At 39.4% G+C, this 16,827-nt stretch overlaps 1 protein-coding gene across 1 annotated transcript in view; it reads right to left on the bottom strand.

The window, feature by feature from the left end:
• The window catches only part of LOC100261114 (CHD3-type chromatin-remodeling factor PICKLE), a 68,471-nt gene extending 52,395 nt beyond the window's left edge, over nt 1-16,076 (bottom strand). The window contains exons 1-10 of the mRNA XM_002282882.5: nt 15,917-16,076; nt 13,157-13,306; nt 12,455-12,592; nt 12,199-12,353; nt 11,801-11,962; nt 2,567-2,814; nt 2,376-2,471; nt 2,146-2,282; nt 1,851-2,063; nt 1,665-1,772 (exon numbers count right to left, since the gene is read on the bottom strand). Of these exons, the coding sequence (XP_002282918.2) occupies nt 1,665-1,772; nt 1,851-2,063; nt 2,146-2,282; nt 2,376-2,471; nt 2,567-2,814; nt 11,801-11,962; nt 12,199-12,353; nt 12,455-12,592; nt 13,157-13,303 (1,404 nt within the window). The 5' untranslated portion in view covers nt 13,304-13,306; nt 15,917-16,076. The remainder of the gene's footprint in view (nt 1-1,664; nt 1,773-1,850; nt 2,064-2,145; nt 2,283-2,375; nt 2,472-2,566; nt 2,815-11,800; nt 11,963-12,198; nt 12,354-12,454; nt 12,593-13,156; nt 13,307-15,916) is intronic.
• Between the last annotated feature and the right edge of the window lie 751 nt (nt 16,077-16,827).

Below are 16,827 nucleotides of genomic sequence, written 5' to 3'. Positions count from 1 at the left end.
TTGTCCTCCAACCGCAGTCCTCTTGTCCATACTTCGCCATAAGCACTTGCTTCCAAAGAGCCTCCATGTCACAAGCAAATCTCCAAATTCATTTGCCAAGTAAAGCTTTGTTCAAAAGTATTAGCTTCCTTATTCCAAGCCCCCCTTTCTCCTTATCCCCACAAACCACCTCCCATTTAACAAGGTGAGCTTTCCTTTCCAGATTTCCCCCTCCCCACAAAAAATCTCTTTGCAATTTTTCTTTATTCTTTCTTTTCTATTGTTATATATATTTCTAGGGTTGTATACTTTTAAAATATGAATGAGAAATAGAATTTTGCTCCACAATAACAAATGCAATTGAGAGTGATTCCAAAAGAATATGTATACGTAATAAACATTGATATGTCTCATTCTCATGTTGAACCATAGTTTGTGTGGGAGGGGTTTGGTGTGGGGTTTTGAAAGGAAATTAGAAAGGAATGGTCTTTATGGAAAAATAAAACCATATTCTCTGTGGGGGATGGTAAAACAGTGAGATTTTCAAAAGACAAACGGTGCGGGAACGATGTTCTTTGTGATTCTTTTCCCTCCTTGTATGCTTTAGCGATTTCAAAAGAGGCATGGGTAGTGGAGTTATGAAACTCAATGGGTGTGGAAGGGGATGATTGGAGCCCTAGGTTCTCTAGCCCTTTTAATGATTGGGAGGTGGAGGAGGTGGTGAGGTTTCCTTTTGACAATTCAAGGGAAGAAGATAACCACTAACATGGAGGATAGGGAGCCTTGGAAAGAGACTAAGGACGAGAATTTTTCTGTTCAGTCCTTTTATAGTGCCCTTAAACCTAGAAGTGCAGTATCTTTCCCGAAGAGCATTATTTGGAGCCCTTGTGTTCCCACAAAAGTGGGTTTTTTTGGTTCTGAAGCTTCGTGGGGCAAGGTGCTTACCTTGGATCGACTAAAAAGGAGGGGGTGGCACTTAGCCAATAGATGTTTCCTTTGTGGTGTTGAAGAGGAGTCTATTGACCATATTCTAATCAATTGCACCAAGGCAAGGGTTTTGTGGGAGTTATTATTTGCTCTTTTTGGAGTGTTGTGGGTCCTCCCGTTCTCAGTTAAAGATACACTTCTTGATTGGCATGGTTTTTCATGGGCAAGAAGTATAGAAAGGCTTGGATGGCAGCTCCCTTATGTCTCTTTTGGTCGGTATGGAAGGAAAGGAACAGAATTGCTTTTCAAAATGAGGAGTTTTCGGTTCAAAGGATGAAAAATTCTTTTGTATGTAATTTTTGGTCTTGGACTAAGTCGATTATATATGAAGGACCTTTACCTTTAATCAATTTTTTTGATTGGTAGGGGATGAGGACTGGTGTGTATTTTTTGTCCCCCCTCTTCTTTTTTGTTCATGCTTTTTGGCGCCTCTTGCATACTCCCTGTATGCTTTGGGTTGGCCTTTAGGCACCCTTTTCTTCTTTTCATATATATATATATTTTTCTGTGTGTTTTCCTATCAAAAAAAATATATCAGCAGGCAAACAACTTCCCATGTGGGACAAAAATAGTTCACATGGCAAACTGCCATCCAATATATGGGTACCTTAAAAAACCTACAGAATACCAAGAAAGCAAATGAATGAGAAATAATCTTAAATACCTGCATAACACAAAAGGATAATCTGACAACATACCTGAAGAGGAGTTCCTGTCAAAAGCACACGATGTTTACTCAAATATTGCTTCAGTGATAGAAACAACTTCGAATCCTTATTCTTGAGACGATGACCTTCATCAACAATCTACATAAAGAGATCAACAATAAAGTAGCAATACACATTTGAGGACAAGCAATGAAATCAATTTGCCATAGAATTTACCATACACTCCCACTTAATTGGTTTCAATGATGCAGAATCCAAGTTTATCATTTCATAAGATGTCAGGAGAACATCAAATTTTATCCTGTCTTGCTTGCTTTCAGTGACAATTTGACCAGATTTTTTTTTCTTGATCTTCTTATGACTTTTGGGAAAGTAAAATTCATAATCCCGTATAACAGAACGAGCATGGGAAGAACCAACATACATAACCTGCAGCAAGTTAACTTTTATTAGGAATAATGTATATTAACTACTTAATAAATTGAAAATTCACACGTCCTGATGTACATACAACATTCATCTGAGGTGCCCATGTTGCAAATTCACGTTCCCAGTTTCGCAAAGTTGAAAGTGGCGCTACAACTAAATGTGGAGAGACGTTCTCTTCAAAAAGAGATGCTAAAAAGGCAATACTTTGTATAGTTTTGCCTGCACCCAAACAAAAAACCAAACTATAACCAACAAGATGCAGAAAGCCACCAGGAAAAGAAATGAAACAAACAAACAAAAAACAAAACTTACCCAGGCCCATCTCATCTGCAAGTATTACATGAGTTTGTTTGCCCCAAGAGAACCTTAGGAAGTTCAATCCTTCAAGCTGATATGGATGTAGTGAGCCTTCGTTTACACCAAAAATGCGCTTAATGTTCATGGTCATCATAACAAAAGCAAAACAAAAAGTTGTAGGAAGCACATTTCTGAAAATAATATACCTCCAGAAAGAAATTCAGGACTATGTTCAAACTGTTGAAATTCTCTCTGTTTCCTTTTTGAGTCACTAATATCACGAATGGTAACCTTCTGCTTACTAGACGAAAGTTTGCGAGACCTAGACTGAATTTTATTAAATCTTTCGATTTCAGGTTGAAATGCAGAAATGTCTGATTCAAATTCCCAATAACATTCATCATAGGAAAGTTCTTTCCATTTTACAAGATACTCCCTCTCATCATCATTTCCCCTGAAAAGTTTCACAAACAGTGTTTCAGTTAACAGCCAGTTCTCAGTGATAACATTTTATATTTATCAGAAAGAAGAAAACAATATATGAAAATAACAATATAAAATATACGAATCAAAAACCCATACAGATACTACAGATGAATGTTTGTTTACAATTTCTGGGATTTGCATACAAACACTTTCTTTTTGCACAATGCAAAGTGATTTCATGTTCCCACTCTTACTGCAATAGAAAATCAATTTTCTTTATATGGATAAGAGATAACCATATTAGTGTTTTGATATAGTACATAGAATATTATGAAGGTAGACAGAAGGGAATAAAATAAAGGATGAGATAGCCTTCAAACAGAAAAGGAAACTAAACCCCTGCTCCAAAAATACCCCATCTAAAACCAAACACTAGAGACCAGAAATGCCCCTAGTCCCTGAACAAGAAAATAGGCTGCCTCCATTTCCAAAGAGACCAGGCTAGAAGTAATGCCTGCAAATTCCATCTTCACAGACATCCAAAGAGAAATCAAGAAGGATATTCTATCTTGCAAGCAATAAGTCTCCATCTATCCTTAAAAATCCTGGTGCTGCTTAGCGCAAATACAAGAAGTGTACAACATGACCAAAGATAGATAAAGAGAAAATTATCAGCCAGCAAGAGATCTGATGTTGAATATGGACTAAAGCATAAGATAGAAATGCCATTACATCCTGTAGATCTATAATTATTATTGAATAACTTTCTCAATTAAAGCAGAAATTCCAGTCATACTATTTCACAGAAAAAGGGTATTATGATACAGTACCATGTCCCCAGTTTTATTGGATCTAAAAATGTGTACATCTGGTTTGTGATCAACAGAATGAAATTCACAATTTTTAAACTTTCAACGGGAAACAATATCATCTTATATCATAAGAAAGGAAAATTGTAGCACCAAGGAGGATGAGATATCACGCACATGAAACAAAAAGTAATAATTAAAGCCTATCAAAGACCCCTTCAAATATGAGGGTATCAAATGAGGATGACACTTTACTTTGAAAAATGAACTGCTATCAAGTTGGCATACTTAGGCTTCCAAACAAAGGAACAACCAAGACCTCTGCAGAGGTCCGGTATCCTGCATATTATAGAATAATAATAACTCCAAGGTTCTCTTCCACCTCAAAAGACCCAGAAGAGGATAATAATTGAATCCCCCTCCACCAAAAGGTAACAAACACCCAACAAAGTTGCTTCGGTCAATCCCTCCACTAAAGCAAGGAGCTCCACTTCAAAGCCAAAGCCATGCCAGTAGGCTTAGAAAAGTCTCTAACCAGACTGCCTTGGTGGTCCCTTAATACTCCACCATGCCCCATTTGCCCCAGGTTAACTAATGAACATCCACCAAAATAAAGCATAAAGTTCTCCTACAAGGGCATGCACTTACTCAGCCCTAATCACCTCACGTCTACAATAACCACAAGCCTCCCTTCAATACAGCAAGATTATACTAAAAAGGGACACCTGAGAATCTTTTGGCAGCCAATGCCAAATATGATGTCAGAGAGCATACAAATTCCAAATAAATAATCAATTAACTTCCTCCTCTCTTTGAAGATATCATTGTTCCTCCACAGCCAAATAACCCATAAAATGGCTAATGGAGCCCCTCGGCACAAAATTCCCTGCCAGGATTCCTCCAAAATCTTTGAAATATGATATAACCATCATGTCCGCAATGTTTTCAGGTGGAACTTCCAACGTCCACTAAAGAGAATAACCTTTGTCATAAGCCATAGTAATAGAAAAGTGAAGGAAAAGATGGTCAACAGTCTGCTCACCCCTCAGGACAAGACACAATGCTTAAGACTACTGGCTTTATAGAGTATTATATCCTATAACAAGTCGTTAATATTAACCTTCTTATTAGCTGCTAACCATGCAAAGGCTCTGACCTCTATCAAGCTTTAGATAAATCTCGCACAAGGAAAAAGGGTTGGATACTCACTTTTGGAAAGGGTATAAAAGAAAGATTTGGAAGTAAGGGTATAAAAGAAATATTTAGAAGAGACAAAAATAACACACACAGAGGAGAAGGTCCTCCCAAACATGAACTTGCCATCATGGGAGGGGCCAAAACATCAGAAGGTTGACTAAAGGGAATGAAAACAAATTATCCAACTTGCCACAGTTTTTCATATTGATACATACTGTTCTATTGTAGATGAATTGGCAGGCCAGCCAGGCAAACACATCAATTGACAGTGAAAGATTCAACTTTGACAAAACAAGTTATTGGGCAATATATGAACCTTGCATACATCAAATCAATCAGTAATTTAGTTGCTGACATATTAGTAGTTTCAACCCATGTCCAAGACAGAGGTTTCCCACAAATGTTATGGATGGAATTCTTTCTTTGCCTGAAAACAAATAACATGCTAAGAGAACTAGTGGCATCTGGCATATGCTATGCTCATGTTCCACACCTTACAATGTTCCAAGAGAATTTAAGGGGTAGTGAGATTTAAGTACCGGCAGAGATAGATGCAAAAAAAAAAAAAAAAATAGCACACATGTACTTCCAATAGTTACAACATACATCCACAGGTTCTTCTAATGTAAGAGTGTTTATATATATTCATACATAGGCTTCTAATACAAAAATCACCAATAAGTTAATTAGGTGAAGCATGGGAGTGAGGGACTCCTATGGAGTTCCGAAGGGAGGTAAGAGTTGGTTTGCCGTTGAATCTAAGTCTTTCGAAATTTCCATTGAAGAGGTCAGAGGAAGGCTAAGAGGAACTATCTGGGAGAGGAGTAAAGGTCTCTCCTCTTGGATAAGATTTGGAGAAAAAGGTTTAAGCCTTCTGTTGGAAGGAGTGGAAGCTTGGTGCAGAGGAGAATCTACTTCGAAGCTTTTAAAAGTTTGGGATGAAGGTGGAAGAAAATACAGTCTAGAATGTCGTTCTAATGTGGCTGGGAGATTTTTGCTTTGCTCGGTCAGAGATGTGGAAAGGAAAAAGTTCTGTCTAGTTTTTCCTGAGGGAAGTGGCTTAGTAGGGGGATGGTTCTTGCTGGCTAACAATTTGAGGGCTCTTGGGGTCTCTTCCACAGAAGTGAGGAATAGATACCAGAGTGTGTCGTCCATGGGTAAGGAGGAGAGCAATGCCAATATCTCAGAGAAAGGGTCAAGTTCGTATGCAGAAGTAGTTAAAGGGAAGAAAGGCATGCCAGTGGAGTCTATGAGGGTGAACCTAGGGGAAAAGGAAACAATGTGCAGGGAGGAACAGCTTGGGCGTTGCCTGGTGGGTTGTTTCGGTGGTAGTCCTGAGTCTATCCCGTCACTGCCTTCTTTGAAGAGATGGGAGTATGAGGTTTGGTTACTAAAAGGGGAGGTAAGAATATTCAGGTTGGGTGGGGCCCTGGTGCTGTTTGAGTTTCAAAACAAATGGGAAGCTGATATGGTGCTTCTTAGAGGGAGCAGACGATTTAAGGACAGAGAATTTCTACTGCAAAGGTGGGGACCGGTAGTGGGGTGCACTTGGAAAGAGAGCCATGCAAAGGAAGTGTGGGTAAGAGTCGTGGGTCTTCCTCTTCATCTTTGGAGTAGGGAGGTCTTCAAGAGTATTGGAGACTGCTGTGGAGGGTTTGTAGCTGTGGATGAGGACACGGCCCTATTCTCTCAGCTGCAGTGGGCTCGGATTTTGGTTAAAGACTCGGGAATGAATTGGCCTGGAACGATGGAGGTGGAGGCTGGTAACACTAAGTGGGAGCTTTGCTTGTGGTGGGAAGCCATTCCGAGGGTGTTGCAGGATGGGTCATGCTCGTGGATGCAGAGAAGAAGTGAGTGGGAGGTTAGGGATGAAGTTGGGGGAGCCTCACGCGCTGAATCTAGAGTACGGGAGCCTAAAGCTGATTTTCAAAAAAGGGGAACTGAAGCGAAGGTGGCGTGTGGTAGCGAAAGCAGGAAGGATGGCAAAGAATGGGGCAGGCAGTTTGTTGAACCTGCAGTGGGCTGCTCAGGGAGTGGGTCTGGGCCCAAGACTGGCAGTGGGGCTTTTTTAAAAGGTGATGGAGGGTTGTTTTCAAAGGAAGGTTTGGGCTGGACTGAAGGCCCGTCTCCCTTCTGCCCCAACTTGTCGGGTTGGACTAAGGGGCCTGAGGAGCCTTTTGGGCTTTTTAAGCCTGAGGCCCATTTGGACCATTTAAGGGAGCCCGTCCCTTCTAGGGCTCCCCCAAAGACTGTCGGGACCCTTACGGAGATGGAGGAGGAGCTTTTGGTCACGAGGTGCGTCGGCAGCATGGAGCCATCCCTCGGCCATCGGAAGCCCACTGATGACGCGCTTTTGTACGAGGCTTCTAGGTACCCCCGTAATCTCAAATCCCCTATTTTCTCTTTGGGGTGTGGGGCTTCTTCTCCTTCTCCTCTTTTCTTGGGGTCGGATGTTGCTGTGGTGGGGAAGGTGGGGGTGATCAACGATTTGTTTGGGGTCGTGGAAGAAGAAAGGAGCAGGGCCCCTTCGCGTGAAGAGTGGCTGGCAGACCTCTCGGTCCACGAAGATGGGAACATGTCTCCGCAAGTGTCGGGCGATGAGGCAAATGGGACCGATTTATCCATTGTTCCATTTGGAGGGGTTTTAGAAAGCCCATTAGTGGAGACGATGACCCTTCAGGTGGAAGTGGGGAAAGGAGAGGAAGATTGGAACTCCAGCTGCCTTGCGAAATTCAGTCACTGCCTGGGCATGCCGACAGTTGGGTTTGAGGAGGAAATCCTATACCTGTTGAGAAGAATGAGAGGGAGAATTGAAAAGAAAAATCAGGGCAGGGAGAATAAAAAGACAAAGTCTTCGGTCACAAAATCCAACAGGGAATTAAAGAAGCTGGAATGGACAGTAAGCTATAAAAGAGTTAAGCTGGTTTCCAATGAAGGCAAATTCGGAGGGGCTTCAGGACCAGGAATTAAATGAAGATAAAGATTTTATCTTGGAATGTTAGAGGGGCAAACGATAATGAAAAGAGGAAAATCATTAAGTCTGTAATAAAATCCAACAAGGTGGACGTGGTGTGTTTGCAGGAGACAAAAATCAAGGACATGAGTACGGGGATTGTTCGTAGCCTTGGGGTGGGAAGACATATTGACTGGAGAGCAATTAACTCTAAGGGGGCAGCTGGAGGCGTTCTGGTGTTTTGGGACAACAGAGTGGTTGACTTGTTGGAGGTGGAAGAAGGGTTTTTTTCAGTGTCTTGTCTGTTCAAGAATTGTATGGATGGGATGAGGTGGGTTTTCACTGGAGTTTATGGGCCGGTGTGCAGAAGGGATAGAGAGGTTTTTTGGGAGGAGCTTGGCTCAATAAAAGGGTTATGGAGAGATCCTTGGTGTGTGGGGGGAGACTTTAATATGATTAGATACCCGGAAGAGCGTAGTAGGGGAGGTGAGTTATCTGCTTCAATGAGGAGATTTACTGAAGTGGTAGAGGATTTGGAGCTAAGGGACTACCCCTTACAGGGGGGTCTCTTTACTTGGCGAGGGGGGTTAAACAACCAGTCTCAATCTAGGCTTGACAGGTTCTTAGTCACAGATGAGTGGGACAGAATGTTCAATGGAGCCACGCAGGGGATTCTTGCTAGACCAGTCTCTGATCATTTTCCTATCCTTCTTGAGGGTGGAGGTTTGAAGAGGGGTCCATCACCATTCAGATTCGAGAATATGTGGTTGGAGGAAAGGGGATTCATGGATCAGCTGAAGAGGTGGTGGGGCAGCTTATCTTTTACTGGGTCTTTTAGCTTTGTCTTGGATGCAAAATTAAGAGCCTTAAAAGGGCTGTTAAAGACTTGGAACAAAGAAGTTTTTGGGGTAATTGAGACTAAGAAGAGAGAAGCTCTTAGCCAGGTGGTGTACTGGGATGCAGTGGAGAATCATTCAACTCTGAGTCTGGAGGATTGTGAAGCAAGGAAGGAGGCTAAGGAGGCCTATAAGACTTGGGTGTTGAGGGAAGAAATTTCTTGGAGACAGAGATCAAGGGAATTGTGGTTGAAGGAGGGGGACAACAATACCAAATTCTTTCATAGGATGGCGAATGCGCATAGCAGAAGGAACTGGTTGTCAAGGCTGAAAGTGGATGATGTTTGGCATACGGAGGAGTTAGATTTAAAAAATAGTGTGGTGGGTGCTTTTAATAATCTGTACACTGAAGAAGGAGGATGGCGTCCTGGTGTTGAGGGGCTGCCCTTCTTGAGATTAGACAGTTGTGAGGCTGAGGGGCTGGAAATTCCCTTTTCGGAAGGGGAGGTGTTCGTGGCACTTTCAGATCTAGGCAAGGATAAGGCCCCCGGCCCAGATGGCTTCACCATGGCCTTTTGGTTGTTCAGTTGGGATCTAGTAAAGGCTGAAATAATGGGATTCTTCAAGGAATTTCATGAGAGGGGTAGATTTGTAAAATCTCTTAATGCAACTTTCCTGGTACTAGTCCCAAAGAGGGGAGGAGCTGAAGACTTGAAAGATTTCAGGCCCATCAGCCTTGTAGGTAGCCTCTACAAGTTGCTGGCCAAGGTGTTGGCCAATAGAATTAAAAAGGTTATGGGGAAAGTGATCTCAGAGTCTCAAAATGCCTTTGTGGAGGGTAGACAGATTTTGGATGCAGTGCTGATTGCAAACGAGGCTGTGGACTCTAGGTTGAAAGACAATGTGGGAGGGGTGTTATGCAAGTTGGATATAGAGAAGGCCTATGACCGTGTTAGCTGGAGTTTTTTGATGGTTGTTCTTAAAGAGATGGGGTTTGGAGAGAGATGGATAAAGTGGATTGATTGGTGCATTTCCATAGTAAAATTTTCCGTGTTAGTCAATGGGTCTTCATCCGGTTTTTTCCAAAGCACGAGGGGGCTAAGACAAGGCGATCCCCTTTCCCCTTATTTGTTTGTGATTGCCATGGAGGTTTTTAGTAGTATGATGAGAAGGGCTATTAGTGGGGGGTACTTATCTGGGTGGAAAGTGTGTGGTGGGAGGGGTGAGGTGTTGCATATATCGCATTTGTTGTTTGCGGATGATACGTTGGTTTTTTGTGAGGACTCTCCAGACGAGATGACTTATCTAAGTTGGCTTCTCATGTGGTTTGAGGCGTGCTCGGGGTTGAGGATTAACTTAGAGAAGAGTGAGATGATTCCGGTTGGAAGGGTGCTGAATATAGAGGGCTTGGCTTTGGAGCTGGGGTGTAAAGTGGGTAGGATTCCTTCTAGTTATTTGGGAATGCCCCTTGGGGCAGCGTTTAACTCGGTGGCGGTGTGGAATGGGGTTGAAGAGCGTTTTCGTAGAAGGCTTGCTATGTGGAAGAGGCAGTACATATCTAAAGGGGGTAGACTTACCTTAATCAGAAGCACTATGTCAAGTATGCCTATTTATTTGATGTCTCTCTTCCATTTGCCCAGAAAAGTAAGGTTGAGATTGGAGAAAATTCAGAGGGATTTTCTGTGGGGTGGGGGAACCTTAGCCCATAAACCTCACCTTGTAAGATGGAACTTGGTATGTTTGGAGAAAAGAAAAGGAGGTCTAGGGGTGAGAAATTTATCCTTGATGAATAACGCCCTATTGTGTAAGTGGAATTGGAGGTTTGCTAATGAGAGAGATGCTTTATGGAGGAGTGTAATTAGCCTTAAGTATGGCGTAGAGGAAGGGGGTTGGTGTACTCGGGATGTGTTGGGAAGAAATGGAGTTGGGCTTTGGAAAGCAATTAGGAAGAAGTGGGGGTTGTTTAATGGCCGGGTAGCCTTCCATTTGGGTAATGGGCAAAGAGTGAAATTTTGGAAAGACAAGTGGTGTGGTGATGAGCCTCTTTGTGAGTCTTTCCCATCTCTTTTTTCCATATCCATGTCAAAGAATGCTTGGGTTTCGGATGTGTGGAATCCGGTTGGTGATGGGATTGGTTGAACTCCTCTCTTCGCAAGGGCGTTTAACGATTGGGAGATTATTTTGGTGGAGCAGTTGTTGCAAAAGATCCAAGTTTTCAGGGTTCAAAGGGAGGAGGAAGATAGAGTGATATGGACAGCTTCAAAGGATGGGGTTTTCTCAGTTAGATCCCTTTATTCTATGTTAGAGCCGGGGGGTCTTCCTTTGCTTCCTAGTGAAAGAATTTGGAGGGCAAGAGTGCCTCCCAAGGTAGCTTTCTTTGCTTGGGAGGCTTCTTGGGGCAAAGTTTTAACTCAGGAGCAACTTCAAAGGAGGGGGTTCTCTTTGGCAAATAGGTGCTTTCTCTGTTTATCTGAAGAAGAAACAGTGGATCATCTCCTACTGCATTGTATCAAGACGCGGGTCCTTTGGAACCTCCTCTTCTCTCTTTTTGGTATATCTTGGACTCTCTCGTGTTCAGTGAAGTTAACCTTTCTTGGGTGGACTGGAGGGTTTGTGGGCAAAAGACGCAAGAAGGCTTGGCAAATGGCGCCGTTATGTATTTTTTGGACAATTTGGAAGGAGAGAAATAGGCTAGCGTTTGGGGATGAGGACCTTTTGCTTCAAAGGTTGAAATATTCTTTTGTATGTAATCTTTGGTACTGGGTCAGGGGTTCCCTAGCAGAGAGTCATTCTTCTATTGTAAGTTTTGTAGACTGGATAGGCTCCTAGTTAGGAAAGGTGTTGTGTATACTCCCTGTATACTTCGAGGGCACCGGTTTTTGGTGTTCCCTCTTTTCTTTTAATATACTTTTTTACTTATCAAAAAAAAAATATATATATATATATATTCATACATATTTTAGGCTATGGCCATAATAAAGATCCAAGTATTGTCCTGACTTATTTTAACTTGTAAGAATAAACTCTGTTTCCTGATGTACTGAAGTTCAAACAAAATTCAAACTTTACTTAGCAGACTTGGAACCCACAAACTTGATTCAAATTCTTAAGTAAGCAAAGTTAAACTCAAGTTCAAAGTTTAAAACCTCTGGTTTAAAGCACATTACTGAAAGAGAACTTATACGAGGAAACAACACAACAGTTTTCAGAGGGTTTAACCTGCAAGCAATAATTCGATCAACAGTAGTCCATTCAGGCCGAACCGCAACAAAGTCTTCTTCAGAGTTATTGTTTGATGCCATTTGACGATTAAAGTTGTTTACTTTAGTCTTTAACCGAGGATGCGTCTTGAAAGCTTTAATGAACTCTTTCTCAGGCACCCTAGAAGAAAGTGTGGATGGTAGGTGAAACAAGACCATCAGAACTAATTAGAACGCCTTTGAAGATAATTTACCACAGCAACACAACAGAAAAAATTAGAAAGCATTATTAAGGGCTTAGCAGAGTTTAAAAAAACTTTATAGCTAGAAATTATTTCTCATGTGAAAACCATCAACTACAGAACGTTTCCTCAAAAAATAAACATAATTAATGGAGATAATTAACAATGGAATTACCATGTGCAATGCAGATAAGATAATCCCTTCCACTTTACAAGATACTGTTTTACAAATATTTGCTTAGATCCCAGCTTAGAGGCATCACTATCGCCAGCAACAGTAGGGCGCATTTCACAGTCCAGTATCTTGTCAATATCATTTAGAGGACTAACCTGAATAAAGAAAACATTTTCATTATCAGTTATAACCAAAGCATAATCATAATTAGGTATAATAAATTAACAATGGTTCCAAACATATTAAGGAATCATACACATTGAGGACACCTCCAGTTGCTAGGAAGAGGAGCTTTCAGTGGTGGAAGTAAACACTTGGGATGGTAAGCATAAGTACAAGTTTCACAGCTCAAAAGATTCCCACTTTCTCCACAGGCTTGACATGAGTCATCTTTCTGTTAGGAATAAACAAGATGAAATTAAAAAGAGAGAGGAAAAAAAAGTCAAGTAAAACTTTGCATTCTCAAAATCTGCAAAAATAAGAGCAACAAACATGACAAATAAACCCCAGGACAAGTGCAACTGCAATAGACGGAGAAACATTTCAAATCAGTAATCCCTTCTATCGAATGTTAAAAATATGCTTGAACACCATTGTCAATCCATCTGAAACTTAAAAGGCCTCAAATCACAGCTATGTATTTCAAATTAATATACAACAAATGTAACAAACCTGAAATTTTCCAAGAAAAGTTTAATGAAGACAGATACTCAAACATATCTTCAAACAGATTGCATAACTATTAATGAGGCAAACAAATTTTTTAAAATTCAATAGTTAGACCAAACAGCAATGTTAGTCTTTGCAATTGAGCAATAGGCAGTTGTGCCTAGTGCGTAAGGCCAAACTTACAATTTTTTAACACGTAAACACAGTACAGAAAGGAGAAACAGACTGATCAAATGAAAATTGGTGAAAATGAAATTAAAATTTAAAAATAAACAAATAGAAAACAAACCGCATCACTCCTAACAATCTTTTCAAACTTCTCCTGAGACATGCCAGATTTCCCATGCACAAGATCAGCGTCATCATCTGATTCATCTAAATTGTAAATTGGCCTTCGATCTGACCTTACACGTAGTCTCTCAACCAAACTACTCATATTCTGCAACAAAGACAAAAGAAGAAGAAAAAAATAAGAAATTCTACTATCTATGACTAGAAAAATACTAAAAGCAGCAGTAATCAACAAAAATGAACATCCAAACGCTTTTTATTAACCTTTTTCATAAGAAAGCAATTGTTAAAATCTTTAACTAGCAAAAATGGGAGGCAATCAACCAGAGAAACATAAGGTTCATTCACACACAACTGAACAAAAGAAAAAACAAGTTTTAGTTACATAAAATTTGAATAAATTCAGAGATTATTTTGTAGGATGTTCAGCTTATGACCAGAAAAAAACACCAAGACATGCCCCAACACAATCCTAACTGTTTTCTATAATTGAAAAAATAAAATAAAATAAAATAACAGATACAGCTACTAATTTCCACCTTTGACATAGTCAAACACTTCCACTTTCCTGGGGCAAGAGCTGATATAAAATTTAAAGAACAAAATAAATATTATGGCTAAGTGGAGCCCTCCACCGATCAATTGCCTTAAGCTCAAATTTGTAGGTGCTCCCTAGGTAACCTGGGACTGAATTGAAGAATGAAAAAATTCCACCACTTCTTCAAATAAAACCAATTCTCTCTTCAATTCCTTCATGTTACTGATCTCTCCTTTGAAGATATCCCTCCACAAGCTTTATAATGTTGATCATGGAAAAGGTTTTTTAGATCATGGATATTTAAAATCAAGAACATAGAATAAAAAACATTCATAGAATCATGGTATTCAAGGCAGCCAAGATGTCTGATAAAAGGGGAGGCTACAATGACAAATATAATTGCTCATCCATGCCCCTTCAGCTTTAATTTGCAATTGTATCTCAGGTGACATATCCTAGGTCATCTATCGCTCATGTGCCAAGCACTAAGGTTCAACCATCACACTTGTTCCAAGATTGGAATCAACGATACAAAAAACTTCTCTGCAAGTGTGGTGATGGTTTGCATCTCATGTGCATAAAGTTTTCCTCTTCAGAGCTGAGACAAAGATTCTAACCTAGTTTCTAGTTTAGAGAATGTCCTCTCTTTCTCAAAAACAAAGAATTCATTAATAAGAATTAATAAGGACGCAATAAAAAATTATCTTTGTTTCTGATAAATAAAAAAAAAGAATAAATAAGGACAGAAGGATGAGACATCATTCTAAAGTATATAAAATCTGATAAAAAAGAAGATGTCCAAACCACTTAAGAGAAAAGCTAATTACTTTGCAGTGTGATTAGCTAAGCATCCCAAATACCTAGCAACAACAATAAATTGGTAAGGGCTATAGAGCTCTGTTTGGATGTTTGTAGTTTAGCCAACTTTACCCCATCATTTCTGTAATGGGTGTGTGCCTCATGACAAATAATGTATTTTAGAAACAAATCATGGAACACTTTAATATTAACAGTCAAGGGCATCCAAACTCATATTGAACACTTTTTAGTATTGTCTATGGAACCATGCATCTAAAAATGATACATACTTCCTCTAGTAAATGAATGTATTCTTCTTTAGACGGGGCATTGGCGGGCTCAAGATTCAACACTATCGCCATATATATGTATATGTATATACCCACATACATCATTGCAGAATGCTGAAAGAACGCCGACTTAGGTTTATAAGTGCAAATTTGTAAAGCATTTCAGAAGTTAAAAACTTCGTTTGTGTAGAATATTTGGGGTTGGGCTAAAGTGTACATTGATATGGAGTCGAATTCCCTAATAGGATTCTTGGAGTGGTTAGCCTCCAATTAGGGGTTGGGTTGTTTTGTTTTTTGTTTGAGAGGCCTTAGCCACCTCGTATACTCCCTGTATGCTTTGCGGCTTTTAAGCCTTCTTTAATATATGTGCGTGCTTATCAAAAAAAAAATAAGTGCAAATTTGTAAAGGTGAGTAGAGTTCAGATAAAAATTTTAAATTTGCCAAAAAGTTTAAATAATAGTGTTTAAATTTTAAGTGATGCTTCTAGCCTTTACTCTTGCAAAATTTCAATAATTACAGCCTCTACCATTACTCCAAGCAGCATCTTAAAGACCAGATTTCTAACCCAAAGAAGCAACAACTTTGTACAGAAATTACCAAATCAAACACAAGATCCACCATTTAGAATTAAAACCAAAAAAGGCCACAATTGAAGCATATACACCCACACACATAAGTGTCTAAACAATCTAGAATATAAAATCAATCTACTGTTTTTAAATTCAATCTGCATATGTTCTAGCATCGTAATTTTACAAAATTCTCAGCTAAAAAGCAAGAAACCGCATCAGAAACAAGCATAGGAGCTAAAACTCAGCAAAACAAACACATAACCAAGTACAAAAGCAAACCCACCAGAGTGTTCCCAGTAAATATGCATTTAATTGCGAAATAAAGGATCGCCCACATGTCAAAACGACAAATTAACCAAAAAAACAAAAATTAACCCCAAATCATCAGGACTTCTAAGCAAGAGTTCACATATAGATGTTCAGAAACAGAAAATTAGTAACCCATTTTCGAAATACTACTTATTGAACTTCCGTTTTGCATGTCCTTGAAGCTTATTTGAGCTAGGGTTTCGATTTATAGACAGAAAGCAGGAAAGTAAAAAGACGGAGATGGAGTTACTGTAGACTGCCGGATCTGCGCGCCGGAGCTAGTGAAACACTGCCAATTGTGGCCGCGATATCACCGTAGTCGGGGGGCTTCGCCGGAAAATATCGCCGGAATTGGGAGTTGAGAGAGTGAAAAAAATGGGAATGCCGAATAGTTTACAGGGGCTTTACTGTTTAATTCTCTATACAGGTGTAAACTTGGTGTATTACCACACTAAATAAGATAGAAAGACAAAATTACCCTTCCATAAATTGGAACTTTATTATTCTTGAAGGGATAATATGGTCTTTTATGAATACCATTGAAAACTTATTAGAAAGAAAAAAGAGAAATAATAAATATAAAAATAAAAATAAAAAAAGCCCATTTAAAGAATAGTTACAAACTCTTAGTATAGTTTTGGCATATTAATAAATATTAAAGATCCCATGAAAATTTCAACCAAATTTTATAGGGTAAATAATAAGTAATTAAATGTAAATTACTAAAATGAGAAAATAATAAGTATAAGATTTTATTTTTTATTTTTTATTTTTTATAGCCATTAGTACAAACTTAAAGGATTATAATACCATTCAAGGCAATATAATGATATCATTTTATGAAAAAAAAACATTTATTTGAAAAATAAATGAGGGATAATTTTTTCATCAAAGAGGACTATTGAATTTATTATATAAGAAATTTTAAATCAACCATTGTATTATATAAGAAAAATGTGTATGTGAGATATAAAAAGTGTGCAATGAGGGTGCTCATAGATATTAGTGGTTTATGATAAGTGGGTAACCCGTCTTTACTTAACTTAGCCCAAGCGCCCAAGCAATGCCCTGATTGATTGAGTCGAAACTTATCTTTGTATTGATTTCCCTCTAGGTAGCAAGCAATTCAAACAACCCAGTATTTGGAATCTCCAATAAGGT

This window comes from Vitis vinifera, chromosome 4 (assembly GCF_030704535.1).
Source record: "Vitis vinifera cultivar Pinot Noir 40024 chromosome 4, ASM3070453v1".
NCBI classification, from domain to species: domain Eukaryota; kingdom Viridiplantae; phylum Streptophyta; class Magnoliopsida; order Vitales; family Vitaceae; genus Vitis; species Vitis vinifera.
This window is presented reverse-complemented; position numbering and strand designations above follow the sequence as displayed.